The sequence below is a fragment of the Melanostigma gelatinosum genome (genome assembly GCF_949748355.1).
Source record: "Melanostigma gelatinosum genome assembly, chromosome: 4".
Lineage (NCBI taxonomy): Eukaryota > Metazoa > Chordata > Actinopteri > Perciformes > Zoarcidae > Melanostigma > Melanostigma gelatinosum.
In genome coordinates this window covers 26,845,470-26,873,035 of record NC_136637.1, presented here as the reverse complement: position 1 = coordinate 26,873,035, position 27,566 = coordinate 26,845,470, and the positions used below count along the sequence as shown (strand labels likewise).

General features: G+C 43.1%; 2 protein-coding genes across 2 annotated transcripts; one reads left to right on the top strand and one right to left on the bottom strand.

Moving 5' to 3' along the window:
- Positions 1-11: 11 nt before the first annotated feature.
- On the top strand, positions 12-23,028 carry cilp2 (cartilage intermediate layer protein 2). Its single transcript, XM_079267219.1, has 10 exons — positions 12-97; positions 10,898-10,975; positions 11,636-11,905; positions 12,152-12,334; positions 12,859-13,014; positions 13,106-13,426; positions 13,944-14,052; positions 14,483-14,640; positions 16,189-18,615; positions 18,707-23,028. The coding sequence occupies exons 1-9, from the start codon at positions 34-36 to the stop codon at positions 18,603-18,605; spliced, it is 3,756 nt and encodes a 1,251-aa protein (XP_079123345.1). The 5' UTR covers positions 12-33; the 3' UTR covers positions 18,606-18,615; positions 18,707-23,028.
- Positions 23,029-25,236: 2,208 nt separating this feature from the next.
- On the bottom strand, positions 25,237-26,917 carry LOC306776561 (Rieske domain-containing protein; the record flags this gene model as incomplete). Its single annotated transcript, XM_079267273.1, has 3 exons — positions 26,691-26,917; positions 25,817-25,932; positions 25,237-25,335 (listed from the first exon to the last, which is right to left on the bottom strand). The coding sequence occupies exons 1-3, from the start codon at positions 26,878-26,880 to the stop codon at positions 25,237-25,239; spliced, it is 405 nt and encodes a 134-aa protein (XP_079123399.1). The 5' UTR covers positions 26,881-26,917.
- Positions 26,918-27,566: the final 649 nt, after the last annotated feature.

Here is a 27,566-nt window from a genome sequence, read left to right as displayed (position 1 = left end):
CAGCCAGCCCTCTGTGACTGAAGGTGTGCTACCATGTTGGAATTAAATAAGGTGGTGCTTCTGCTGTCTGTCCTGGCTTCAGTGGCTCTGGGCCAAGGTAAGTGAAGACTGAACATTCAACCTATTTATATTATTGCTGATTTTTTTAAATGAATGCCGGAAAAACAGGAAAATAACTGTAAATGTAGAGATTCCCGTCAATTTTAACATGAATTTGGTTCAGAGTTTTATCTCTGTTGTCATTCTTAGTAAATGACACACTGTAGGAACAGAGGGCCAGCGTATGACCGCTCACATGTGCACCACTGACACAACTGTAGGGTTTTCTGGGTTGACGGCATTTCCCCGATGATGTCAGAGCAGCAGGACTCTGGTGGTGAGCTCATGTGATAAGAAGGGTGTGCGTTTGGCATTGTGTGTGTGCGTGTGTGTTATTTTACAGACTGCCTCTGTAGTTCATAATCTCTCTTGTTAAAATAAGCAGCACATTTCAGCACCAAGCTAATCAACCGCACGTGGCGATGGAGGACGAGGTTAAGAGGAGGAGGTCCCTGTGGGTTTAGAGTAGAAAAAGCTCTGTTGATGACGGTGAAAGTGCTGCCGGTGACTCAAGGTTCGGATGGCACACGCACTTTTACTTATGGAAAAACTGCAGCACAGTTGCCGCCGCTATCGGCAACGAGAAGGCGTGAGTATCTCAATGCAGATCCACTGACTTTTATGACCTCACAGAGAGCCAATTAAAACTGACTTTCTCTCTCAATTGATTTCACAGTTTTTTACTGTGGAATACTGTCAGCTCCCATGATGCTCTGGTCTTCCAGCTAATTACAACCCTTTGAAAGCTCACCACTCTTCCTGAATGACACGACAGGTTTTTCCAGAGCTGTCACTTTCTGTCCACATCACAGCTGCTCCCCATTAACTTTACATTTATTTTTATTTTTTTAAAGAAGGGGAGATCTCCATATCTCGTTGGACTCGGAGTCGTAACTGTCTCGGAAAGGCTTTCGTGCCATTTACCGATGAGTATATCGCAGACAGTTTGAGGGAAGGAAGAAGGTAAATGCACAAATGGTGACTCTGAGCAGGTGAAGAACGAATGCCGGCCTTTAAAACGGATTGCAAAATTTTACAATCTGTACAACCACATCGTGCAATAAGGCGGAGTGTTTTGTCCTCGCCTCACCCTGCAACGCGCTGCCAGCCCCCCCTAAAGATATAAACCCTGTCACCTTGGAAACAAGAGGCAATAATTGCAAACCAAGCGAGCCACTCTCCCACCTGCTGGGTTTGTGCTAAATGAGAAAATGGAATATAAAAGGGAGGGGGGGGGGGGACAAAGGGTGCAGGTAAAATGACTTTACCGTCCTCTTTCCCCCCGTCTACTTGGCCAGCATGTCGCTCTTTCCATTTTTTATCCTTTCTTGATGGTCTCACCACGTAGCTACATTCAGTCCACCACTTAAGCAATGTCTGTCCATCTGTCTCCATCTGTTCCTCTTTTATTTCTAATCTGCCTCCCTCAGGAATTTCTTCACAAATACTTTCCCCACCTTTCACACCCCTCTCCATCGCCTCTCCCCGTCTATTTCTCTCTCTGCCCTCCTCCGTCAAATGCTCTCGCCTTGCTCTCTGTCACTCTAACCTAAGAGCTTACAGATTTATGAGCTGCTTTCCTATTTGAAGGCGGCAGCTGTTGCTGGATGCCCACCGTGGCATTACCACCTCTCAGTGCAAGCTTCCAGCTCCAAGCCTTTAGCCAGAGGACTTCCAATCTTCTTCTCTTGTTGCATACAGGCAAAGCTATAGGTGGTGTATGCGAGCAGCAGCTGGAGGGCCGTGGTGAGTCAAAGGCAGGGGCTAGTTCTCCAGATGCTGACCACTGTCTGCTCCAAACACAGAGCTGTCTGGCCAGCGGACTTTAATGACTGAGACAGGGATTACAATGGATCAAAGGGAAAATCCGCAAATTCCCATTAATAACAACCTGCAAGCCATTTCACATCTCTCTTTTTTCCTCTATTAATGTGTATATGCGAGTGAGCCAAGATATTTATTGCAGGACTAATCAGCTTCTTTCATTTGAGCTATTTCCAGCTCCTGGCTCTGTACCTGTCCACAGGTGCAGAGGTTCATGCGAGGACTTCCAGACGTTTCTAATGCAGAAATAATTCACAGCGGCCCAGTTGTGTTTTTAATATCATCGGGGAGAAAATGCTAGAGCGCACGACGCCTTTGTTATACCGTTTGTAAATCCTTAAATCATGTGGTTGATTTGCATCATTAGTCGATGTCAAGGACAAAATTGCCGATTTTAATGAGCTCCAGATGTTTTAGGATTCAGTCTTGGATTTTTGGGAAAGCCGGAGTAAAGAGAGAGATAGATGCAGAGAGAAAAAGCAGACTCCTCTGCAACCACACACACCTCAGCGAAGGATCAGGCTAAACACATAAACAGCTTCCATATGACATGGCAAACAGATCATCACATACACAAGCCCGCCCACACACACACACACACACACACACACACACACACACACACACACACACACACACACACACACAAATACATACACTCACATTACCGAATTAAATACCGCTGACTTAAACGCCGAATACTGTACAACCTCGTTCTCAAATTTGTTTTCAAATCTTCTCCCTTCTTGTAAGGATCTGGGATATCATAAACAGGACCCAGACTTTCTATTTAAGCCCTGTCTCTCTGCCAACATACATCTGGCACAACCGTGCCGCTCTAATCTGACTGAAACCCTTCTGGGTGCAACTTCAAGAAGTCCTTTATTTTTCCCCCTCTTCCTCTCCTCAGCAGCTTTTTTTATGAGATTCTGGCGAAAACTCCCGAAGACTGTCACCCAGGAGGTCGCTGTTCATGTGCAATGTGAAGCAAAGAACCAAAGGTAAATGTTTACTTTACGCAGGTCAGGTAACATTGTTACACTTGTTAGGTTTAACTTCATCTTTACACAGGAAATTCGCTAGTTATTTACGTTAGTTATGTCGTTACGTCGTTACGTCACGTCGTTACGTCACGTCGTTACGTCACGTCGTTACGTCACGTCGTTACGTCACGTCGTTACGTCACGTCGTTACGTCACGTCGTTACGTCACGTCGTTACGTCACGTCGTTACGTCACGGCGTTACGTCACGTCGTTACGTCACGTCGTTACGTCACGTAATTACGTCACGTAATTACGTCACGTCGTTACGTTACGTCGCTACATTACGTTAAGTTGTTATGTGAAGTTGTTACGTTACGCTATGTTAAGTTGTTACGTTACGTTATGTTAAGTTGTTATGTTACGCTATGTTAAGTTGTTACATTAAGTTGTGTTGTTACGTTGTTACGTTGTTAAGTTACGTTGTTACGTTACGTTGTTACGTTACGTTGTTACGTTACGTTGTTACGTGACGTTGTTACGTGACGTTGTTACGTGACGTTGTTACGTGACGTTGTTACGTGACGTTGTTACGTGACGTTATTACGTTAAGTAGTTATTTTAAGTTGTTACGTTACGTCATGTTAAGTTGTTACGTTAAGTTGTGTTGTGACGTCATGTTAAGTTGTTACGTTACGCTGTTACGTTACGTTGTTACGTTATGTTGTTACGTTACGTTGTTACGTTACGTTGTTACGTTACGTTGTTACGTTACGTTGTTACGTGACGTTGTTACGTGACGTTGTTATGTTAAGTTGTTACGTTAAGTTGTATTGTTACGTTGCTACGTTACGTTAAATTAAGTTGTTACGTTAAGTTGTGTTGTTGTGTTGTTACGTTGTTGTGTTGTTATGTTATTGTGTTGTTACGTTATTATTTTAACACAAACGCTGATCTTTTTTCTAACTTTAACCAAGTAATTTTGTTGCCTAAACCTACGTTTCACACTAACCATGTTGTGAGTTCCTGCATGCGTGATAAGAAGCTGAAATTAAACATATTTATGGTACATGTTTTTGTTCAGAAACGTCGACATTCAACGTATCCATAGTTTGCAGAAACGTACAATGCCAACATTTTTTTTTATGGCGACTGGTTTGTAAAGTGAACCAGAGAGAGGCAGTCCTTTGCAAAGGCATTGATAATTATTGGTAGAGGATTTCTCTTTGTGTGTAAAGTATGCCTGGCTGGACACCGGCTGTATTTCAGAAGGAGCCACTGTGACGTAAATTGTTGAATCCAAATATAGTCCCCTAAAATAAGAATTGCAGTTGTCACAACAGAGAGGGTGGAGATGACAATGACTGCAGTGTAGGAAACAAAGTAATCCAGTGGCTTTATGTTTCAGCCATGTTGCTGTCATAGTCATTTAGGTGCTTGCCATGGGGCTATATGTGGAACCGAGATGCTAACCAGTCCACAGATGCAGGTCTCCTCTAATATATCAGTGCCACTGTAATGTATGACGAATGTTCGCTTGACGTTTCTAACTGACAGACAACATTGTTTTGGCCAAGATCGTTATCATAACCTCAACCACCTCTTTATTGAACGGGATCTCATCCCTATTCGTCACATTGTACCGCTTTGGCTGAAACCCCCAACGTGGGACGTCCTACGTCTGATAATGATGCGGATGGGGTTTAAACGGTACTATTTTATTGTGTTGTTACACGAAAGCCAGGTGTGTCTCTTACACGGTGCCTCCAGCGTCCCCCAACCTGACTCATTGTCTAACAAGTCCTTCAAATTGAAAGATGTTGTCTCTGCCTTCTAGAACAACTCATGAAAGCTTTTTTCTGATCTGAGGGTTAGGTTTAGGGAAAGATCATGTTTTGTGTTTGAATAAATACTTCGTTAAGGTCAGGGGAGCTTGACGAAGTCATGAACACAAGGTTATTAAGATGAACGCATGAACAAGGACAAACAAGATAAAGTGTACCAGTGGAGCACTTTCGGGTGGATTATTGAGGAAATCATAAATTCTAACCTCGCTCCCTTTGGCTTGAAAAACTTGCTTCTTGATGAGGTGAATTTCCTCACATACCAGCTGTATGAAGCAGTGCCCCAATAAAATCTCCCAGCTTTTAAAATTCATAAAGTGTTAACATGCCACTCAGAAGCACAATAAGCTCAGTGAGTCCGTCACGGGAACCGGACCAGTTCACAGCGACCACGACTGAGGTCACTACCCCAACATTTGGGTTTCCAACATTTGGGTTTTCTAAAGCCGTTAGTCGCCTCCTAAAACTCTAAGAATCGTTTGCTATTTTGTTTTCCTTGTCAAACATCTTGAAATGATAATCAGGAGCCGAATGGTTGCGCTTTGTTTTTGGTGTGAGCGAAGACGAAATGTTGTTTGACAAGGGCAGGAAAACGGGTTTATCATGGCTTGGAAATAAATGGATGCCCTTTAAGAGTGTGGAGGGTAATTAATTAGCCACACGTTTGGAAGTCAGTGTTAATTAAGTGAAACAAAAGGGTTGTTTGTGTTGCCTCACCACATACTCGCCCTGAGAAAAGTTTTTTTTTAATTCTCAGAGAGAAAAACTGGCAGAAAAACTGTCAAAATGTAATGAAGACAGAATTCAGGAGACAAAAGGAGAAGGGTGGAAAAACTATTTGATTTGATTTACTGAAGTGAACCTGCAAGCAGAGACACATCTGCTTCGATGTTGCCCCTACAACTTATAATACATATTTTTGGACAGTGGATCTTTGTTATGTTGAGCTGCCAGCCTTCTTTTGCTAAATCTATCAAAAGGGTTGAGAAGAAATGTGCTGGCAGGACAATAAAGACTCCAAGTGAGCCGTAAAACCAGTGGGGACTGGGATCAATACTGGCCTCTGTGCTGGGAGTCTCTGCTCGTAAACTCAGCAGTGTCTCTCCGAAAGTGCGAACTGCTTGCACCTATTACACACACACACACACACACACACACACACACACACACACACACACACACACACACACAGAGGCTACACAAGCTACTTTTTGTTTCTGTCCCGCACCATGACTTTAATTTTTTTCCCCATACGGCCCAAGTTAAACTCAGAGATGAAATGTCAAGCAAACAACTGACGTTTTTTGAAAACAGCAGCAACAACAAAAAACTGTAGGAAAATGAGTCATTCAGCTTCAAAGCAGGAGGGAAAACACATCATACTGCACGTTTAATAATTCAAAGAGACACATTTACATTGACGAGTCAGGTGGAATATCTTTCTTGTGCTAATACGGCAACATTTGCCTTCTTCAAGATCCTCACTGTGCTGCTGTGTGCATGAAAAGGGAAGATGATGTAAGAATGAGTCAGGGATACAGGCATGCTGTATGTGTATGCATGGCATATGTGTATACATCATTAAGATCAAAAAAAGAAATCAACAAATTGCTGCATTAAGTGTGTGTATGTGTGTGTGTGTGTGTGTGTGTGTGTGTGTGTGTGTGTGTGTGTGTGTGTGTGTGTGTGTGTGTGTGTGTGTGTGTGTGTGTGTGTGTGAGAGAGGTGGTGGAGCGAGTTCAAGTGAAGCTCTCTGGTTCGGCCGCTGGTGAACAGATGACTGCGTGCCCTGATTTATCACAGCTGGAGCTTGATTAGCATCCTCAACAGCAGCTGCTTGTTGGTGGATCAAGAGGAGAAGGGAGGACTGACGGATGGAAAGACGTATGACAAATAGCATGGGGGAGGTGATGGATGGAGAGGATGTTCCACAGTTTGGATGAAGAGTGGAAGGTGTCGCCCGATGCAGGAGGAGAAATCTACACAAAGACATGGAAAAGGAGCAGATAGAGGACGAGAAGGAAGAGGAGATGGAAGTGGAGACATGAGAACGATGGAAGCTTGCAAGAGAAGAAATACAGCAACAATCATCGGGATGAAGGTTTTGATAATTAATTAAAGTTTATACGTTTTCTTGACGTCCATCCCTGTGTTGCATATTGACAACAAATGATCCTTGAACCTGAAATGATTCGTTGAAAATGGAAACAGGAATGGAGATGTGGCCACCATTGTGGGGTTTGACAGAAAGTCAAGTGAGTTAGAAAGTTCAACTGTAATAAAAAAGGATACAGTGATAGTTTTCCAACAACAAGCTAAAATATCAGCAATATTTGTCAGACTACGGAGGACAGTTGCAAGTTGAGGCGGATTAAGCGCAAATGCCAACTGGAGTAACATGAAGTTTTCAAAGGTTTACCCAACGACGAAGAGGAGGTGAGTGCGCTTTATTTTTTTTAATAAAAATGTGTTGTTCAATTAACATTGAAGCTCTCCGTGCTCTACCAATGTGACTGCATTACCACTGCATTATATCCGTGCTAATTCATTGCTCAAGGCCTCAAATGATGAAACAGTTAATAACGCTAATAACGAAACGCACCACTCTAGTCCAGATATTTTCGTTGGTGGGTTGATTGCGAGTAGCGTTGCTGGACATGACGCGCAAACATCTGATTCATCACCATAGCTGCTTTTTAACCGTCTCCCCTTACTGGTATGTTTAATATTCGAGAATTGATTTACTCTTCAGTGAACACACATGGTGATGCTGCCCAGAGTTTTGCTGAGGATTTGTATTTGTGTTTGTTTCATGGCATGCCCCTTTCTCTATCTGGCACCAATCAAACAAAGGAGTGGACACGAATCATGGAAAAAGCGAAGACGTAAATAGTTTTGCTTTTGTCTCAATGGAGGCTTGGCCTGCACTTATTTTATTTCCTCGGAGGACTTGTGCTGCATGTGTTCAAAAATGTTTTCAACATTACAGATGAATTCATTCCATTTCACTTTTTCCTTGGTCGTTATATGGATTTATATAATGTCATACAGCGATGGCCACCACATCATGCATCTGCAGCTAAATGGCGTAGATGGTGCCGTGTCTCTTGAGAACTGTACAAAGCAGCCGTTTCATCAAGGAGGAGGTTGACCTTTAGCAATGTTCTGCAGTGACTTCAATAATAAACGGATCAATGTTCACTAGAATAAGGATTTTTATGGGGACTGTCCTCGAACAAAGAAATTCTTACTAAACCAACTCATGATTTTGTCGACGAAGCCATTAGTTTGTCAAAAATCTGTAAAAATAAAAAATAAAAGCACCACACTAAATCTTTAATATGCCAGAGATGTGCTCACAAGTGTCTCGGAAATATCTCATTCAACATTAAAAACAGCTAATCGACGGAATAAATCTTAGTCGACTGAGACCAAAAGGACCGATTAGTCGACTAAGAGGAGGCCGCCATTATTTCTACCACAGTATAATATTGCATTCACTCACTCTTGTCTCTTAAATTGTACAGGACACAAACGAGGACAGAAGAACAGCTGCTGTATTTGGTCTTCTGCGAGGATACTTCTGAGATAATCCGGATGTATGATGTAAGGCAGGGATTCCCAAAGTGGGGTGCGCGCACCCCTGGGGGTGCGCGAGCTGCCTCTAGGGGGTGCGCGAGAGGAAAAGTGTAATGGCGGTCTGATGGTGTAATAATATTAAATATTAAAAAAAAATGTAATTTTAATTTAAAAACTGTCAGGTGGGACATCTGAAGCTATCAGTCATAAAAGAGGAGAGGGACAGAGAGAGAGAGAGGAATCGGAGGCGAGGGGAACGGAGAGGTGCGTGGGGAGAGACCGGGAGAAGAAATCGAGTCAGAGGAAGATGAGACGGAGGAAGGAGGAAGGGATAGCACAGACAAATCGGGAGCACATCGGCCCATCGCGGAGTCAAGGTGAAAAAGAGGAAACGAGAGTGAGCATCAGACTGGGAAAAAAAGAGGAAATATGATGAAAAGTATGTGTGTCTGGGCTTCACTTGTATTGGCAACGCAGATTCCCCAAAGCCACAGTGCGTGGTGTGCAGTGAGGTTCTGGCTAACAGTCTGAAGCTCTTATTTACGTCGCCACCTGAACACCAAGCATGCCAGTGCAAGTCAAAAGCCCCTTACATTGTTTATATCGAAATTGGAGGAGTTACAAAACAGCCAACAATTCTCATTCATGTGTTGGTCTATAAATGACGCACTACGGGCTTCATATCTGGTTACAGAATAGCGAGAAAGGGGCTACCGCACACAATCGCCGAAGACGTGAGCTTGCCAGCTGCCAGAGAGATGGTGGAATGTATGATTGGAGAGAAAGAAGCAAAAAAGTTGGACATGATCCCGGTGTCCAACAACACTGTGTCTCCGCATCGATGCTTTGTCCGAAGACATCCTGGCTGCATTAGTCGCTCATTAATTGTAAATTAAATGTGATAATCTGCCTCTGAGCCTGTGCGTGTGTCCTCACATCCTTATTGCTCTTTAAAAGTGACGCCTTGTGTCACTGAAAGTTATTGAAACTTTGTTGCAGTGTTTCAGGGCGTTTTCACACCTTCAGTTTGTTTGCTTTGTTGCAGTTGCTCCTTTGTTCGGTTTGTGTTCACACTGCAACATTTAACAGCGGACTAAATCTTGTAAACAAATGCCACGCGCGAGCAAACTGTTCTCTCATTGGTCCGATTCTTATGCGGCTATGAAGGCTTAAAAGGCTCTGTTGCGTCTTTTTTTTTTTTTTTTAATTAATGGGGGGGGGGGGGGGGGGGGTGCGCGAACCCGGTCGGGATGTAGAAGGGGGTGCGCGGCCTAAAAAGTTTGGGAACCGCTGATGTAAGGCAATATATTGACACGCCGAGACGACAATGATCATACTGGGTTCACTGGTCTTCATTTTGAAAGTAACTGAAGCAAATGTTTTCCACGTCCATTTTTGTTGGAATAATCACTGAACCTTTCTTTTCACGAAAAGCTTAGTTGTTGTTTTTGAAAGAATATTTACAATGAAGTAGTGACTCCAAATTATGAATGATAAGCTCTGCACAAGCTCTGTAGGTCATGATTAAATCTGTCCATATGTTTTAGGTCGATGGTGAAACCTTGGACTGGTGATTGGACATCAAGGCGTCCTGCGTGATGCTTTTCATCTGAACATCTTCAACGTGGCGGTGGTCGTGGAGACGTTTGTTCCTCCCGACCTCTCAAGGCTGAATGTTGGCCAAGATTTTATATTAACACCTCAAGCATTGAGGAAGCCATTCTCATTTTTGCACTGTTGGGCATTGACTGGAGGCAGAAACGTTACTCATGTTTGTTCTTGTTGCATGTAGAAAAGTGTTTACTACTTGGGTAGTGTTCAGAATATTCGTAACGCCACTAAATTCATTTTTCAAACCATTCAGTGGTCAGAAAGGTACGTGAGCCTGTTCATAGAAAAAGGACACGTGAAGCTTTGGAGTAATCGATGAGCAGTTATGAAAAAATAGACAAAAAAGGATGGAAATGGTTTTATTTTTTATTGTGTATTAGGAATTCTTGACATTTGACAGTGTTAAAGTCATTGATCTTGTTCAAATATATTGTTCTGTACATCTTTGAAAAGATGAATTGTACGTTGACTCGGTGTGAAGTTTAATGAACCTAGCAAACTTACCATTATTCGTCAAAATATGGAATAAAAATGAAACGATTTCAAAACATGAGTCCACTTCGCTGGAAATGGCAATTTGTACGATTGTCGTTGAAATGATCTTAACTTGAAATTGTGAGTTGATATTGTGGGAAATTATATGTTTGACAAGATAATAAAGGTTTCTTTTAAATGGATAATGTAACATGGTTGTTTTAACTCAGATTATCAAGTGCAAACAACAAATGATCATTAGTTAAACTTGTATAACTTAACTTTCTAAGTTAAAACAAAACGTATCTTCAAATTGAGTTTAGTTTTTAAGGCGGCAGATGAGCTTTTGTTTTTGAAGTTGAACCAACTTCCAATGTATGCGTGTTGCTTCATGCATGCATTCAAAGACATCCTATAAGCTGTTCCACTGAATAGCTTATGTGCGTGTTGCTTTATATCCAGATTTTTTTTCTCCCGATTTGCAGGAACTGTGAGGACCAGGAGCCCGTCAGACAGGAGCAGGAGAGGGGCCTTCAACGCGTTCACTGACACGCAGACAACAGGTACCGAATCCATCAGCAGTGACATTCAGACCTGTGTGCATGGCAGTGGTTCTCAAGCTGTGGGAGTCGAAGGGGGGTCGAGTGTGTGAGATGAAAGGGACAGCTGTACATCTGTGTTTAAAACAGGAATTTGGTTGTTGTAGTTTGTCCCGCTTATCAATACGGTCATATGTTGGCGCGGAGGTTTGCGATGACGTAACATTTGTTATTGGAACAAAAGAGCAGCAGTGTTGGTCTGGCCAGATTGTTGTCCCATCACCAAATAGCTTCATCAGAGTTATGCATTACTTTGGAAACAAAATAAATAATCAGTTTGTTGCTAATACATTCTTTTGTTCTGAATCACTCATAGTTCTCCTGAGGAAGAGCTCAGGTTTCAGTGCATGCAGCAGACTAGACAATATTCCTCATCAGTCAAGGCACGGGGCTTGGGAAATAAGCTGGACCATGCAAAGCTCCCTTGGGTGTATGAAGTCAGTTTCAAATCGCGGTAGCAGACCTCCTCTTAAAGTTTGTAATCCATCCTTTCTCCTTTCCTCCCTCTTGGTTTTTCTAACCTTGGTTTCCTCCCCTATTTCTGTATCCTGAGAATTTTCTATGCATTTTCTAACCCGACATTCTTTTGGTTTTCCTTCATGTCTCCCTTCCATGTGCCTCCAGGCGTGACAGAGTGGACGTCTTGGTTCAACATCGACCATCCTGGAGGGAATGGAGACTATGAGCGCCTGGAGGCGATCCGTTTCTATTACAGGGAGAAGGTTTGCGTTCGGCCCGCCGCCATGGAGGCTCGCACTACCGACTGGGTGGCAGCGGCAGACACCGGGGAAGTGGTCCACTCCAGTCTGGAGAAGGGCTTCTGGTGCATCAACAGGGAACAGCCTCAGGGCCGCATCTGTTCCAACTACCATGTCCGCTTCCAGTGTCCTCCAGGTAGCTCTGACAACAGCAGCTAAGGGCTGTTCAAGCTGTCACTTCATAGACCTGAGCATACAACCAAACACATGCATGAATACACATTCCCACATGCATGAAAGCACTGGAGGATTCAGCCTCAATAAATGCTCTTGAATAATGTTAAATAATGTATTTATTTCCTGATTCTGCTTGCAAACAGCAGCACATAATAGCAGCTTTAGCTCAGGATGTCTCACGTCCTTCTTCAATGTGTGTGTTTAGTGCAGAGCTACTGGACTGATTGGAGTGAGTGGGGTCCGTGTTCAACAGCAGTCTGTAACGACGTGGGCATCAAGGTCCGCCAGAGGAAATGTGTGAACACTCAGCCCATGCCTCTCCTGCTGGTGCCGGCGTGCCTCGGGCACCACTCAGAGAGGAGGGAGTGCTCCAACCCGCCGTGTACCGGTGAGAATAACAGGATTTGCCAGAACCGAACTTGCATTGAATCCCAACATTGAATTGGGAATACATTCTTCCTTTATGTATAATTGTTAGAGCAGAGATTATTGTAGAAAGTTAAGTTTTGGTATTCAGTCTGACGTTGAAAATGCCTAAATACCATTTTCTGTTGCATGGTTTCATTCAGCACCCTCTGGAGCAGAACATTGTAACTATTAGTTCAAGAGTTCTAGATTGAGCTTCTTGTAATCAGCGATCTTTCAATTGCAGCTACTTAATCTGCTTTCTTGTTCTTTTTATGCCGGCAATACTGTATAATTGCACTATTTATGAACTGATCATATATGCACTATACACAAGAGAGTTAACGACTCTCATTACACCACTTTGTCTCTCATTACACCACTTTGTTTAAAGTTTGAATGATGGAGCTAATGAAAAGATTAATCACGAAATAACAGAAAATATGAATGCATTACTTGTTGAATTCCAAACTCACGTCATTCCTGTCTCTCTCCGTGTGTGATCAGCCAAGTGGGGTCCGTGGGGTCGGTGGGGGACGTGTTCGGCGACCTGTGGTGGTGGTCGCAGGCTTAAGAGACGGACCTGTGTGAGGACCTCAGAGACAGTTCAGTGTACCGGGCGGCCTGTTGAAATACAGAAGTGTGGGAAGAGTCCATGCCAAGGTACTGTATGCAAAGGCAAGGCTGTTCAATTGTGAAATCTTCCGCTATATGTGTGTGTTTGCGCTCATGTCTCTGTCTGTCCTCCCAACAGCCAAATGTCAGCTTGTGTGCTCCGAGGGCCGCCCCAATGAGGACTGCAGCCAGTGTACGTGTGAGGACCACGTGCTGCACGGAGAAGTCCGCGGTGTGACCGGTGTCCCCGTGGCAGAAGCCTGGGTGGCATCTGTAAGGGCACGGACCAAGGTGATCCGTGCCCTTACAGATGCCAAAGGTCAGTTCAGGCTCACAGGAATCTGCTCCTCCAGCTCCACCTTGATCTCCATCAGGAAGGATAGGTTTGCCCCGATCACCGTCTCCAGCTCCAGTAACGCCACAGGGTTGTCCTGGGTACGAGTGGTCCTCAAATCAGCCGGTGAGTGCTCATAAAAACGATTATTAATGAAAAAGAGAATATTTTTCTGTTGATGTCTGTTGCTTTCAATCAAACCAAACACATATCAAGTATAATTTAGCATTAATTGAAGATATTGTTGGCTATTTCTTAAAATAACTATTTTCACTTTCAAGAAAGAGTTTCTTGATTTCCTTTGTTATCATTCTGCAGAGCCAGTAAATCCTCCAGTCATATTCGCAGACTGTAGTAAACAGGAAATTGTCAAAGCTGCAACATAAACAGTCTGGCCTATTGTATGACTTCACATTGTCTGGAGCATTTACTTGTTTGGTTGCATGGAAACCAAATCAAAATAACCCAGTGCTGCTTCTGAAAAAGTAATTCCCCCCCAACAATCATTTTTCATAAGCACAGGGACCAATGTGAGAACAAAGCAATGTCTGACTGAGTTTTATGAGGTCTCAAATCTCTGCAGTAACATTCGCAACAGTCAGAGGAAGGTCTTGAGGGTTTGCCCTTATTCCTCTTTCCACAGAAAAGCCGTATATTGTGAAGCACCCGGAGGACAAAGTGCGTTTTGAGGGAGGACGGGTGATGTTGTGCTGCAAGGCAACGGGATCACCAACACCTGACAAATACTACTGGTGAGAGGAATTATTGTGCTGGTGCATTATTAATCACAGAAATAGCTAGCAACAGAGCGGAGTGATTACTTTGACATTTTGTGGAATTTATATTTGGAGGTTCCTTTTTATTAAAGTGGCATGAATCAGTTAGTTTGGTCTTTAACCGGTCCTGAGAATAATGTCTCTGTAGCTGCTAAATACTCCGTTATGTGCACCAGTTAGAGCCTTTATCCAATCTGCTATTTGGTGCTGGGCAGGTAGCATATAGAAGGTTTATCAAAGCCTTTTTTGGCTGAAATCATCAATTTTTAAAACAATCTGCATATTTTTAGATTTGAGTGGTACCATCATCAACATTTTATACATATCGTTTTGATATATTAATGGTATAAATCCAAAATAAAGAGTTTTTAAAAAAAAGTTTTAATTTCTCTAACTATTTTTCAAGGTACCACAATGGGACTCTTCTGGACAGGAAGTTGTACAAGTATGAAGAGGAGCTTGTACTGTGGAGCCTGAAGCCGGAGCAGTCAGGGCAGTACTACTGCAAGACCAGCAGCTCTGCAGGCAGCATCAAGTCCTCTCCAGCCCTCCTCACTGTAATCGGTAAAGTCTTGGATCTCTCACTTAAAGCAATTGTGTCTCGACTTCACCGCAGTTAGGATGTTTCCACTTAAACATAAACCCCTTCACATAGGCCAGTATTTACCTCTTTAATCTGCTGGTTTGAGGGCCGCTTTCATGACACATAGCAGTGCAAGTAAACGCACAAAAGTTGCGGAGAAAAGGGGGGGGGGTATCCTTTATATTTGGTCTAATTTGGTCTCACAGTCAAAACGACACAAAAGCTCCTTTCCAGTCAGTGGCACATTGATGTAATATCAACTGTAATTCATCATCATCATCAGCCTGGACAGAAAACCATTTAGTGTGATGATAGCGGCACATGGGGATCATCGCTCAGGATGGCTGCTATCCCAGTGCATTTGACAATGACGTGTTCAGTCAAAGTTCGACACAAGATTCAAGTAAAACCGCTGACAAAAAGCAAACAACCACAATTCACTTTACTGGATAAAAAGCAGCTGCCTCTGAGCTTGCAAGAGGAACGTCAGCGCCAAATTATCCATGAGCCATGTCCATGCATGAAGAGGATTCAGACAAAACCACAGTGTGCTACAACTTGAAGGAGAGAGAAAAGTCAATTCATAGAATGTCGGTCATTGAGGGGAAAAAACGTTTTATTCCAGACAAAAAAAAGGATAATAAAAACATCAGGGCTGGCACACTGTGGCGTCTTGGAGTACGTTTTTATGATGTTGACGTTGGTTGAAGCCACGACTTCCTAAGCTGGGATGCTTTATTGTGTGAGATGACTCTGGACACCTCAAACTGAATTTCTTAAGTTAAGGCGAAATCCAAGCTTGTCAATAAATCCTGTTTCTTTTCTCTTTCGGAGTCTATGATGACGCGTAGAGTATGCGTGTCCACACCCGCGTGGGCGAGCTACACATTGCTTATATCCTTCAGGTGTTTGTTAGCTAAGACACGGTTAACAAACAGGGCTTTCATGGAAGAGTGCTAAAGTAATCTATCCCAGGCCACAGACAAATCCCTGCACTCCAAATGTCACCTGTGCCTCAGAGCAGGATGAAAACCTTTCACTCCTTCTAACACAGAATTTCTTCTCTTATTTTACATTATGCAGAAGTTTAAGTTGATTTCTCATAAAATGTTTTAATCGCAGTTCATACAGATGACTAAGAGTTACCTAATTTGTCATCAAAGGAAACTCTGAGCCTTTTTGGTAAAGTCATCAGCAGTACAGTAATGGTTCATAGGAACGCTCTGCTCCATGTGTCTGCAATTATGGACTTACTTGGGAGATTGGGAGCTTAACAAGGCTACTTGACTATAAAGTCCACCATGATATCATGTACATTCATTATTCTGCCAATGTCTGAGTGAACACTAATTCTTTCTTTCCAACTCCCACTGGATTGTTGGTAAATAAATGTTCTCTTCAACTTCATGTCTAATTACCGTTGCATTGAGAAAAGCCTTTCATCTTTTATGTACATCAGATAACTGATTTTATCTTTCATATGTGTCGTATCAACACCAGCCTAATGTAATTTATCGTCTTATTCACAGCGAAAGGAAAGCCAGCGTGCAATTCCACCCCTGAGACGCACTTCATCAGACTGCCGATGGACTGTGTTCAACATGGGACTGACTCCATGCACTACAACACCGGCCGCTGCCCTCACAACAAATGCTCTGGCTCCCTAGACTTTGATATGCGCTGCAGAGACGAAGCCGGGTTCTGCTGCGGGGTCCAAAATACGGAAAGTCGAATCATCGACTGTGGGAGCTACAGCCTCCCAATCCGGGCTGTGACTCACTGCGGCTGTCAGAAGTGTTTGCAGCCCACTGTGCTGGTCCGTGGCAGAGTGGTCACAGCTGACAATGATGAGCCTCTGCGTTTTGGGCACATCTACATTGGTAAAGAGCGGATGGGCACCACTGGATACCAAGGAGGGTTCACGCTGCAAATTCCTCCTGACACACAGAGATTAGTGGTCAATTTTGTTGACCCCACTCAGAAGTTTCTTGACACTCCTAAAGTGTTCATCCTCGATAAGAAAGGTGGGTCCATCTACCACAATGTGAAGGTTATGAGAAAGCAGACACCAATTGACATCAATGCAGGAGAGACCAACTCTATTAACCTCGGGGAAATTGAAGGCGAAGACCCCATTGGTCAGTTGGTTATTCCTCCCAACTCCTTCCACAAGGACAATGGAGAAATCTATGAGGGAACCGTGAAAGCCAGCGTCACATTCATTGACCCAAGAAATATCACCACGGCGGCCGCAGCGCCTGGCGATCTCAACTATGTGGACAGTGAGGGTGACATGCTCCCTCTGAGGACCTATGGCATGTTCTCTGTGGACTTCAGAGACGAGACCAACAAGGAGGTGCTTGGAGCTGGAGCTGTTCAGGTCCTTCTCGACACGCAGCACGTCAAAATGCCAGAGCACATCCCCAAAATGAAACTGTGGTCTCTAAACCCAGACACGGGAGTCTGGGAGGAGGAGAGTGACTTCTCCTACACCGCGACAACTGCTGGTGGTCATGGGCGAAGCAAACGAGAGGAGCGCACATTCCTCATAGGCAACATGGAGATCAGAGAACGTAGGCTCTTCAATCTAGACGTGCCTGAAAACAGACGCTGCTACGTCAAAGTACGTGCCTACATGAGCGAAAAGTTCCTATCTAGTGAACAGCTGCAGGGCGTTGTGATCAGCTTGATCAATTTGGAACCTAAACCTGGATATTCCTCTAATCCCAGGGCGTGGGGCCGCTTCGACAGCGTCATAACTGGACACAACGGGGCCTGTTTACCAGCTTTCTGCGATGCCCAAAGGCCCGATGCTTACACAGCTTATGTCACAGCAATGATGGGTGGGGAAGAACTTGAGGCAGCTCCGTCCTCCCCCAAGATGAATCCAAACATCATTGGCGTGTCCCAGCCCTATCTGGATAAACTAGACTACCAGCGCTCTGACCACGAGGATCCGGCTCTGAAGAAAACGGCCTTCAAAATCAACTTAGCAAAGCCTAACCAAAATAATTTTGATGAGACGAATGGGCCAATATATCCGTATCAGAATTTAATGGGTTGTGAAAATGCCCCTATTGATGCGAATCATTTCAGATTCTTCAGAGTGGAAAAGGACAAGTATGAGTACAATGTTGTTCCCTTTGAGGAGAGCGATTTGACGACCTGGATGGGAGACTACCTCTCCTGGTGGCCCAACCCCCAGGAGTTCAGAGCATGCTTCATTAAGATCAAGATCCATGGACAGAAGGAAGTGATGGTCAGGTCGAAGAATCACGGAGGAACACACCGAGAAACGAAGGGCAAACTTTATGGCATAAGAGACATCCGCAGCACCCGGGACATGCGAGAGGCCAACACCTCTGCGGCCTGTTTAGAGTTCAAATGCAGCGGCATGTTGTTCGATCAAGCCGAGGTGGACAGATCCGTCATTTCGGTGCTTCCACAGGGGAACTGTCGCAGGACCAGCACCAACAGCCTCCTCCAAGAGTATCTCCTCAAACATCCACCAGTCGCTCCAAACAACGAGTCCCATGGATTCACCATGCTGGCCCCCGTTGATCCTTTGGGACACAACTATGGCATCTACACAGTCACAGACCAGAACCCCAGGGTGGCCAAGGAGATCGCTATCGGCCGCTGCTTTGACGGCACCTCGGATGGTTTCTCCAGGGAGATGAAGACGGACGCTGGTGTGGCGCTGACCTTCAGCTGTCCAGAGAGGGAAATTAACAGAGAAAGCCTTTTCCAACGCCTGCAGACCAACCCGGCTCAGACTCTGTCACAGATGGGGAGGAGCATGAGGGAGTCGGATGGTATGCAGGTGCAGAGGTTACCCACCCGGATTGTGGCCTATCCTTCAGAGCAGCAGGGCAGGACCCAGGGTCGCAGAGTCACCTCTACAACCAGAAGAAGAGTGTCCATGCGCACACAGCAACGGCAATAGATGTTCCAAGGTAGGCAGGTTTAATATACATCATTTGAAGTGTCTTTACATTGACAGTAATAGCGGAATGATTTAAATGTCCTTTTCTTTTTCATTTCTAGCTCTTCCATCAAGACTGATATGATAACGTCGAATCAAGGAAGTGAAAGTTGCCCGTCTGTTGATGAGTATGAACTCCCTCTTGACTATCGAAACCACAAAACAGAGGCAGACGGCAATTCAGCGACATCGATGAGTGGCTGAAGATATTCATTCGATTTACTTGAAGGGTTTGGTATATTCATTTCTTCCTTCCCTCTGAAAATACACGCATCGTTGACTGTGTGTAGCGCGGTGACTGGCATTTACTTAATAGCTTTGGTCTAAGTTTATGTATGAATAGACTAAATTGACATTTGAGAATGTAACTTTTAAAGTTATAATTCGTGGCATTCCACTTTCCCCCACGAGTTGAAACATTTAGAAACTGTAAATACTACGCCAGGCCCCAAACACTTCACAATTAGCCATTTCCTTCCACAGAACGTTTCTTAATGATCAGAAACAACTTGAATCCATCCCTCTCCACCAAAAGAGACACATGCAGCGGGATGAGGCATGCCACCCAAGGGAACAGAGGATGTTTTCTGTCATGCTTCCGAATGTTTTTCATTAGCATGCCACATTGCCATCTGTGAATCAGCCAAACGTCCTTTCACACTTAGAAGGTGCAAGACCGAGGCCTCCGCCAAGAAAAGCATGGATCTCACTCGAGGCAGGCAGTCCAAAATGAGGATAGCTGATTGAGAGGTACAACATAGTTTCCTTCTGTCCTCTGGACATTCCAAATTAGCATCACCAGAGAAACATTTCTGAAAAGTAAATTACCCCAAATATGTCACTTTCTCAGAAAACCTTCCGGACAGTCATTTAGGGTCTAACTTTGTTTTTTGTTGTTGGGTAATGTGCTTTGTGAGCTGCGTTTTGTATCTTGAAGTGCAATAACTATATAATTTAACTTAAGAATTCTTAAAGATCAGCATGTAACCAACTATTACAGTACAATGAAGCAACAACTCCTTCAGTACGTGTGCCAGATAGTGTGGTTAAGGTGTTTCCTATGAGGCCTGGCACAGGACTCATTTTAAGCAAATAATTTAACGACGTAATCACTCTTCAAGTCTCTGAACTGTCAAGAGTTTATTAACCTTTTCATACTTTGCTGCATGACTCAGTTGATTTTTTTACAACGTGTACATCCCAGTAATCTTTTTTACTTCAGAGAGCATTCTTCTTAGAGGGAGTTCAAACTCTCAGCGGAGCCTTCTCTTCATTAACAAAACCCACTGTATGATTGACTGCAAAATCATGTACTGTAAGGGGGCCGTGGTCCATGGAGAAACCAGGAGAGGCTTACAGGTAAATATAAGCCTGCTGTTAATTAGAAAATAAATTACATATCCTCTTGAGAACTATTAAAACAGTTTGACCCTGACATTCACAAACAGACAAACAACTTCATCCTGCAAAATGAACTCATGTCATCAACAACATACTGAGCCCAGGAGGATTGTGGTCAAACATATTTACAATTAAAATGGCACCCAGCCCACTGTACAGGCAACTCCATTTAAGCTTGATTACATTTATTATTGTACAATGTGCCACAGATTCATGATTTAAATGTGTGCCTAAAAGTTAACAATGTAAAGTTGTATGTATAAAATGAAAACCATATATGGAGAGGCAAAGTTCTTCCTCTTCTGGTGACCCCCATGGGCTCTAATTTTAGAATTAAATAAATCCGGTAGTTAACGGGAGACAAATATATTTTTTCGATGAATTCCACGTTTGTCAAAATATAATTTCCAGCTGGGAAGCAAAAGAAGAAGCAAGACCCGTTGGTGTGAGTACATCCCGGTACGCGACTTTTGAGAAAGTCTTCTCATTACATATCGTCAGTCATATATTTATACAGTTTTACAACAAAGATGCCCGAACATCACACAAAACTAAATGACTCCACGACAATCCTGTGACTGGTCCTATGTGTAATTCATGGCACAATTCAAACAGGATCATAGAATTATTGTCTCTCGTCGTTGACTACCGTACCTATTTGTTCCTGAAGTAAGGTCCCATGGTGGGCCACCAAGAGAGAACTGTAACCCAGCAGTTGCACTGGACTCCACATCGGGAAAAAAACAATCTTTTTTTCCATTATGTAGTAGGAGCAGCACACTCCAGAAAAACACTCATTAAACCGGATTAATATCGGGTGACAACATGTGATACCGTCGCTATTATCACTGACCTCTCTAATCACAGGCCTGAGTGCTGCCCGCCACTCAACAGATGAAAACAAAGCTCTCCCTGCAGCACACGCATAGCATCCACCCTGTAAACAAAAGGAAGATGATTGAATCCAGGTGTTGGAAGAGATAAGTCCCATACAAATGCTGTGGTTGTGTGAGGTCAGCTGAGGAGGCCCAGCAGTTGGAGAGCAACTGGAGGAAATGTTAGAGCAAAGACATCAAGCGCAATAAGAGCGAGATTATCAAAATCATTTTTAGGGGAACTGTTTGGTAAAGTAGAAAAAGGGAAGGGAAAATATTTGTGGTCTTTGGCCTCGCAGTCCATCACTTACCGAATCTCGGGCTTCAAAAGTGGTTGCACATGGAAGAATGCAGGGTTTTTGTGAGGAGAATGCTTTGACAGGAGAATTGGCTTATTCATGAGGAGAAGTTATCGGGGGAGTTTGAAGGACAAGGTAACAATGATAGGCTGAGTAAACCATTATGTAAGGCTTTGCATGGGAAAGTAAGCGGGGCTCTCCAGACACTTACTCCGTCTTCTGGGGAAGTTCAAAAGGAGATTAAACAACCTCCGCAAAGTTTGCTTTAATGACTTAAGGACAAGTCTCCAAAGTCTCTAGAATCAAAGAAACGGGAGTTTAAGCCTGAGTCCAAAAGATAAAACACGTTGAATGGAAGGAAAATGTTTATCTTGTTGAACTGGCAGTAGAAGTAGCAACTGCTTCATCTCACTGAGGAATTATTCAGTGTCAATATTATGAATACGGCTTCATGGCGCTTCGTGTACATTAGTTTTATACCTTTTAAAGGAATAGTTTGATATTTTGGGAAATAAGCTCATGCACTTTCTTGCAGAGAGTTATATCGGTAGCACTCTCTTTTCTGTCTGTTAGGTATGAGGTCATAGCCAGCAGCCGCTTAGCTTAGCATAGAGACTGGAAACAGCCAGCCTGGCAACTTCATGGTGACGACAGGACTCTGGGAAGTCACTGTAAAAGCACAACTGGTTGTACAGATAAAATAATCTCCATACATGCAGAATCTGTTGGTGATGGGACAAGGTTTCGGCATCTGAAGCATTCTGGTTTTCGTTTGTAGTCCGGGTAGTATTGACCAATCACGTTCGAGCAGGCTGTGGTTGAATGCGGGTAAATAATCCGTGTGGAGAGCAAAGGAGGTAGAACGAGCCAAAATGCAATCTTTAGCTTTTTAATGGTTTTAAACAAGCTTGTTGTTCGTTATTAGTCGTAATCCGTCTACTCCAACTCCAGTCTCATCTCAAGTTGCTAATCATCGTGTAAACAATGAAGAGTCTTGGCCTGGATATCCTCCGACTTCACCGGATCCCCAGATATAAAGCCCCTCGCCCTCAGAGTCGATGGGTTCTGAGATTGCAGATGAAAACAAACAAGATAACATGTTCATGAGTGAGCTTTAAAGGTGCTGGCAGGTACATTTTGTGACATTTGGACAAAGCCAGGCTCTTTTTAGCTGCGTCAATGCTAAGCTAAGCTAACCGGCTGCTTGCTGTCGCTTCATATTTACCGTACAGACATGAAAGTGGTGTCGAACTACCCACCTAACTCCTGGCAAAAATCAAGTGAGCCAAAGTAATTTAATGATTAACGTAACTAATGAAAGAAATATTACTTTTTAAAGGAGTGAAAAGTAGATTACACTTCCTGAGTAACGTGCTGCAACACCGATTGTTACAGCCGGACTGAAGTCTTGATTTGTATTTTCAATCCCGTAGATTTACGAGCAAAACCAGATTTTGCTTCTTTGTCACAGAATTCCAGTGGGTGCATGTAATGCTAAACTTAATTTAGGCAGAAATAACCCTCAATCCACCAACAATTTATCCGTAACTTAAGCATGATCAGATTCATCCATTTTCTCTCTAATTTATTCAGGAGGTGGTCTCTGAACCTTTCCCACCACTTTCTGGAGTTTGTGAGGAGTTTGATGTTTTCCACTGTTCTCTAGGAAGACTTCCTAACCTCCAGTTAAAGAATTACATACATGTTCTCCTGATAATACAACTATTGCATGGTGTTGGCGATCTTGTTTCGCTCCGAGTTTTTACGTGTAAATTGTGTATTGTATTAAATCTTCTATTATTGAACAAGAAACTGTAAATAAATGATTTTGTGTAAACTTCTGATTCATATTTTCTGAGTTGAGTTTTATATATTAAGGACACAAAAAAATTCAACAATTTCACATTTCTGATGAAAATATTTTTTTTCTTTGAAATACAAGATTTTGTGAATTAAACAATACAGATACATATTCAGCTTTGCATGAGTCACAACAATAAATATAGTTAACAGCAAACAGCAGTTTACAGTACAAGTGATCAGGTTGTTGAAGTTAACATAAAGACCAGATACATAATTCACATAAACAAGAAGCAAAATGCATTTAAACTTTTAAGGAAATGTAGCGAAAGGCTAAACTGAACGCTGTCTGTTTCTCAGCGAGACTCGAGAGGTAAGAATGTAAGAAGCAGCTTCCCGACCTGTGCAGCATCCTGAACCATGTTTACTTTCACAAAATATCTGCATGCCCGTTGTGTACGCCCATGACCCTGCAGGTGATGAGTTATGTTGCACACAACAGATATTTTTAGCCAGTGGAATTATTATTGTAATAAAGTTGCACAGCAGGGAGGAAAATGAGAGCGTTATGTCACACCGTCACCGACACCTTCGTGACTGGGCGCTGTGCCTCTGCCAGAAAATATAGTGAGCGAGTGCCCTCACCGCTGAGAAATAAAGAGACACACACACACAAAGCTCGAAAAACACACTTTTCAGGTCGTGAACCTTCCTCCGGCGCCTTACGAACCATTTCTTTTGAGTCCCATTGCGTCAGTAACAGACAAACCTGTCAGTGCACAGACCACGAACGGAGGGAAACGCTGATGGAGACGTCTTGACTCCGGGACCGCCACCGATCCTAATTGCAGTGCCCTTCATGTGTGTTCTACTTGCTGGAACTTTATTTGTTTTATTTATTCTTTTTTTAAACCTGTTCAGAAATACAAATTCTGTTTCTGTTGCGCGACATCACTGGAACAAGTGTCCAAATGTATCCAAAGGCCACATGGAAGAGGGTTATTGATGGTAATGAGACTGTTCAGTGTAGTTGGACATTAGCTGCTGAAGTCATTACGTCTCCGCTGTTACATGATTGTACCGATTCTTCCACTGAAATGAGTGGAAGCTTCATGCTCATGAATGTAATATTTGCTGAAATACACTGGCAGTCTGTTAGGAGCTCAACATTAAAACATAACTGATTATTCAAATCTACTTGTTTTGTAAAAAGATTGTTTTTCACTCATCTGTACGATTGATTTTTTGGCATGTTGTCCAATTGAACTGCAGTTACAAATCACTAGATTATCTCTGCTTTTTTGCATGTATTGCAATGACTTCTAATATCACCTCTAATGACACAAAGGCTTCATGTGTGACTGCATTGTGAATTCATCCCCTCATTGCAATTATGGTTTGATTTTGTATTAAAAGTTACCGTGAGAAATTTCCAACTGTCTTAATTTAATACTGATGCCACGATATGACCTACGTAAGTAAACGAGACCTTCAGCGAGAAGATCGGCTATTTCTTTATAGATATAATACCCGTTATCTGGTCCGATAGGTTCACCCAAAAGCTCCTTCAGCTCAGACTCAAGCGGTGCCTCCAGCAGCGACCGGCCCACCGCCGACAGATCCGGCTTCGCTGGCGCCTTCGACCTGCAGTCGGAAGCCAACTGTCAGACCCTATTGCGGTAAAATCGGGCTCCCGGGAACACTACCGCTTTTGTCCACAAGGACCGCCAAAATCAAGACAAAATAAAAGTTCCTTGCAGTAGCTTTAAATTAAAGATTTGGGAGCATTTTCTGTACGCCAAAAACAGAAATCTGCAATACAAGAGCAACAACACGGGCAATGAATAGACTCGGTTATATTTTCATCAGAAATAATATCTTTACGAATCCTTAAAAATCTAGAATGATCAAGTGGCAAATTGTTTTATCCTTCCAATAATAAAATACGATATGCTGGTGAGTTCTCTCAACATCGAGTGAGAAAAGTAACATTTAGTGTTTTCATGTTGCATATCTGCTACCGTCTGGTGCTCAGCGTCTGTGATGGAACGGCAGCAGGAAAAACTAAATGTCATGATGTCACGTCCTCTTCGACGTCATCCTGAGCTTACAGAAATCAAAGTAGAAGCGGCCTGTGAAAAAGACGGATAAGGCCGAGGAATGTTTCAGATTGCTTGGGTTTGTGGAACAAGTCTTAAAAATAGACGCCGAGGTCATTCAACTCTTCGGCTCCGCAGGGAAAGGCTCCAGGGAGAGACGACTGGCGTGCTTCACGTACACGTTGCCATCCTCCAGCTTGACTTCATACACTTGTTGCTGTAAAAAAAATAAAAATAAAAGGAAGACAAAGGAGCCGATAACAACACTCGTAAGAACTCACGCCATAATGCGTCAACAGAAGTGAGCTGACAGTGCGTTTAATGTTAAACAATGTAGCGAACCCTGCTGTGAAAACCGTTTGTTTTTATGTTTCTTCTGCTGCTTGTTATGTACGAGAGAAACAGCAGTTTATGAAAATGATTCATGGAAAAGAGAACAAGATGTTTACGGAAAGTACAGCTGTTGTTTGGAACCGTTCACTGCAACCAAACAAGACAACGGTGGGAACAGAAAAGATGTTCGACGGAACAAAAAGGGGAAATATAATCTTGACTCTGACTCATGAGCTGTGATTTCTTTTTTTTCATGCCGTGTCAATAAATGGACCTTCCTACTTCTGATAGAAGTGGACGATGATGATGTACTTAATGCTGATATTTTGGGCATCTTTTTGGGGCCAACTGATGTTTTCACTGACCTGTAAGGACGTCCCCGACTTCCCCGTCCTGAGGTCAAAGTCGTATTCGTGCCAGGGACAGAAGACCTGCAGGACTCCGTCGGCCTCCTCGATGTCCCCCTCACACAGAGGACCGCCTGGGACACGCAAGACAGGAAATTGTTAATCACCGTCTTCTCAAAACAAATGACTTTTGCTGTCGTCCTTCTAGAGATAATGTGATTGTGTTGTGAGGTTTGAATAACAAGCAGTGGCGTAGGGTCGTTATGACGCTGCAATCTAATTTAAGGGGCTTTGTTACCGTCTCTCTCATCTTTACTCACTGCAGCTTTCATATTTAAAATGCACGACTGCCAGCTCGGCTTGCAGATGTCCTCAGCTGTGATACGATATATATGGCAAGTATCGTCACATGATGAAATAGAGATTTGACTTTGGACAACATCAACATATTACCGAGCAATCATTATTGTAGTTTATGTAGAATAAGCATGTAATTCCATTTTAGATTGCCACTGACGTCTTTTTTTTTTTATAACCAAAAAATGTAATTAAACCAATTAGATATTTTTTCTTCTTCTTTTTTTTTTGTGTATATAGCAAATAACAGTAAAATTAACAGTTAGTTATTTCTCAAACACAGGTATATATATCTGAGTGTACCCAATATAACACATTGTTAGACTTTTTTATAGACCTTTCAGCACCAGCTGAGAGATAAATTAACCAGAACCTCATACTCTGTGAGCGGAAGTGACGCAGGGATGTACTGTCGGCGCATTACTGTGAATTCGCTTATTATTTATACATTTTTTTTAAATGTGTTGTAGCCTCTTGTGCACTACCCTGTCTTTTTAGAGGTTGATAAGGTGGATGCTTTTTTGTTTTTTTTTACCGGAATGTGAACAGCGAGCGTCCATGGCGAAGAACTCCCCCTTCACGTAGAAGAGGCAGACGTCAGAGTCGCGGCCGAGCGAGGAGTACATGAGGCGGCAGCGCTTCGTGGAGAGCCCCGCTACCGGGCCTATGAGTCTCCATGAGACGCCCTCCGTGGTTCCCTCTTCATCTCCGGAGCCAGACGCCATAAAGAACAGCGAAATGAGCCGGGGTTGTCTTTCTAATTTGCGCTACTACTCGGCGGCAAAATGCAATTTGGCAGTTTATCTCGGGGGAGAATATATTCCGTTTTTATCCACCGGGCCGAGCGGTGCGACGGTCAGCGGTGCGGGACTGAGCTGCATCCATCCGGGCTGACTGCAGCCTGCTGCCGGCGAGCCGTGACGCTGTCACACCGAGAGGCACGAGCACGGCTGCTAACAGCTAACGAGCAGCACAGCCTTATTCTATTCGCTTAGTTGTATCACTTTAATGTACAGCTCCTGAAATAATCACAACGCTGAGGCAGCGGCTAGATCCAGCTTGCAGAAATTGGCCTTTCGTGTTAAATCAAAGAGCTTTAGAGACACTTTTATAGCTTTTATAGTAAACAATAAATACACAGTCTTAAATACACTCATTCATTTAGAGATGTTGTGATATTTTGCTTCCAAAATTTTGTTTATTTTACTACTTTGTCATTTTATTCCCCCTAAATTCACCTAATGTTAACATTAGACAATGCCTTTGATAATTCAACATTCCTTTTTTAGAAAAAATTGTAATAAAAAAAGTTTGTGTCTTATGTAAGTAATCAACTGCAGTTTCATCTAATAGTTCATTTATTCACCCTATTCCCCTGCAGTGTCTTCATAATGTATGTCATTTTACAAAA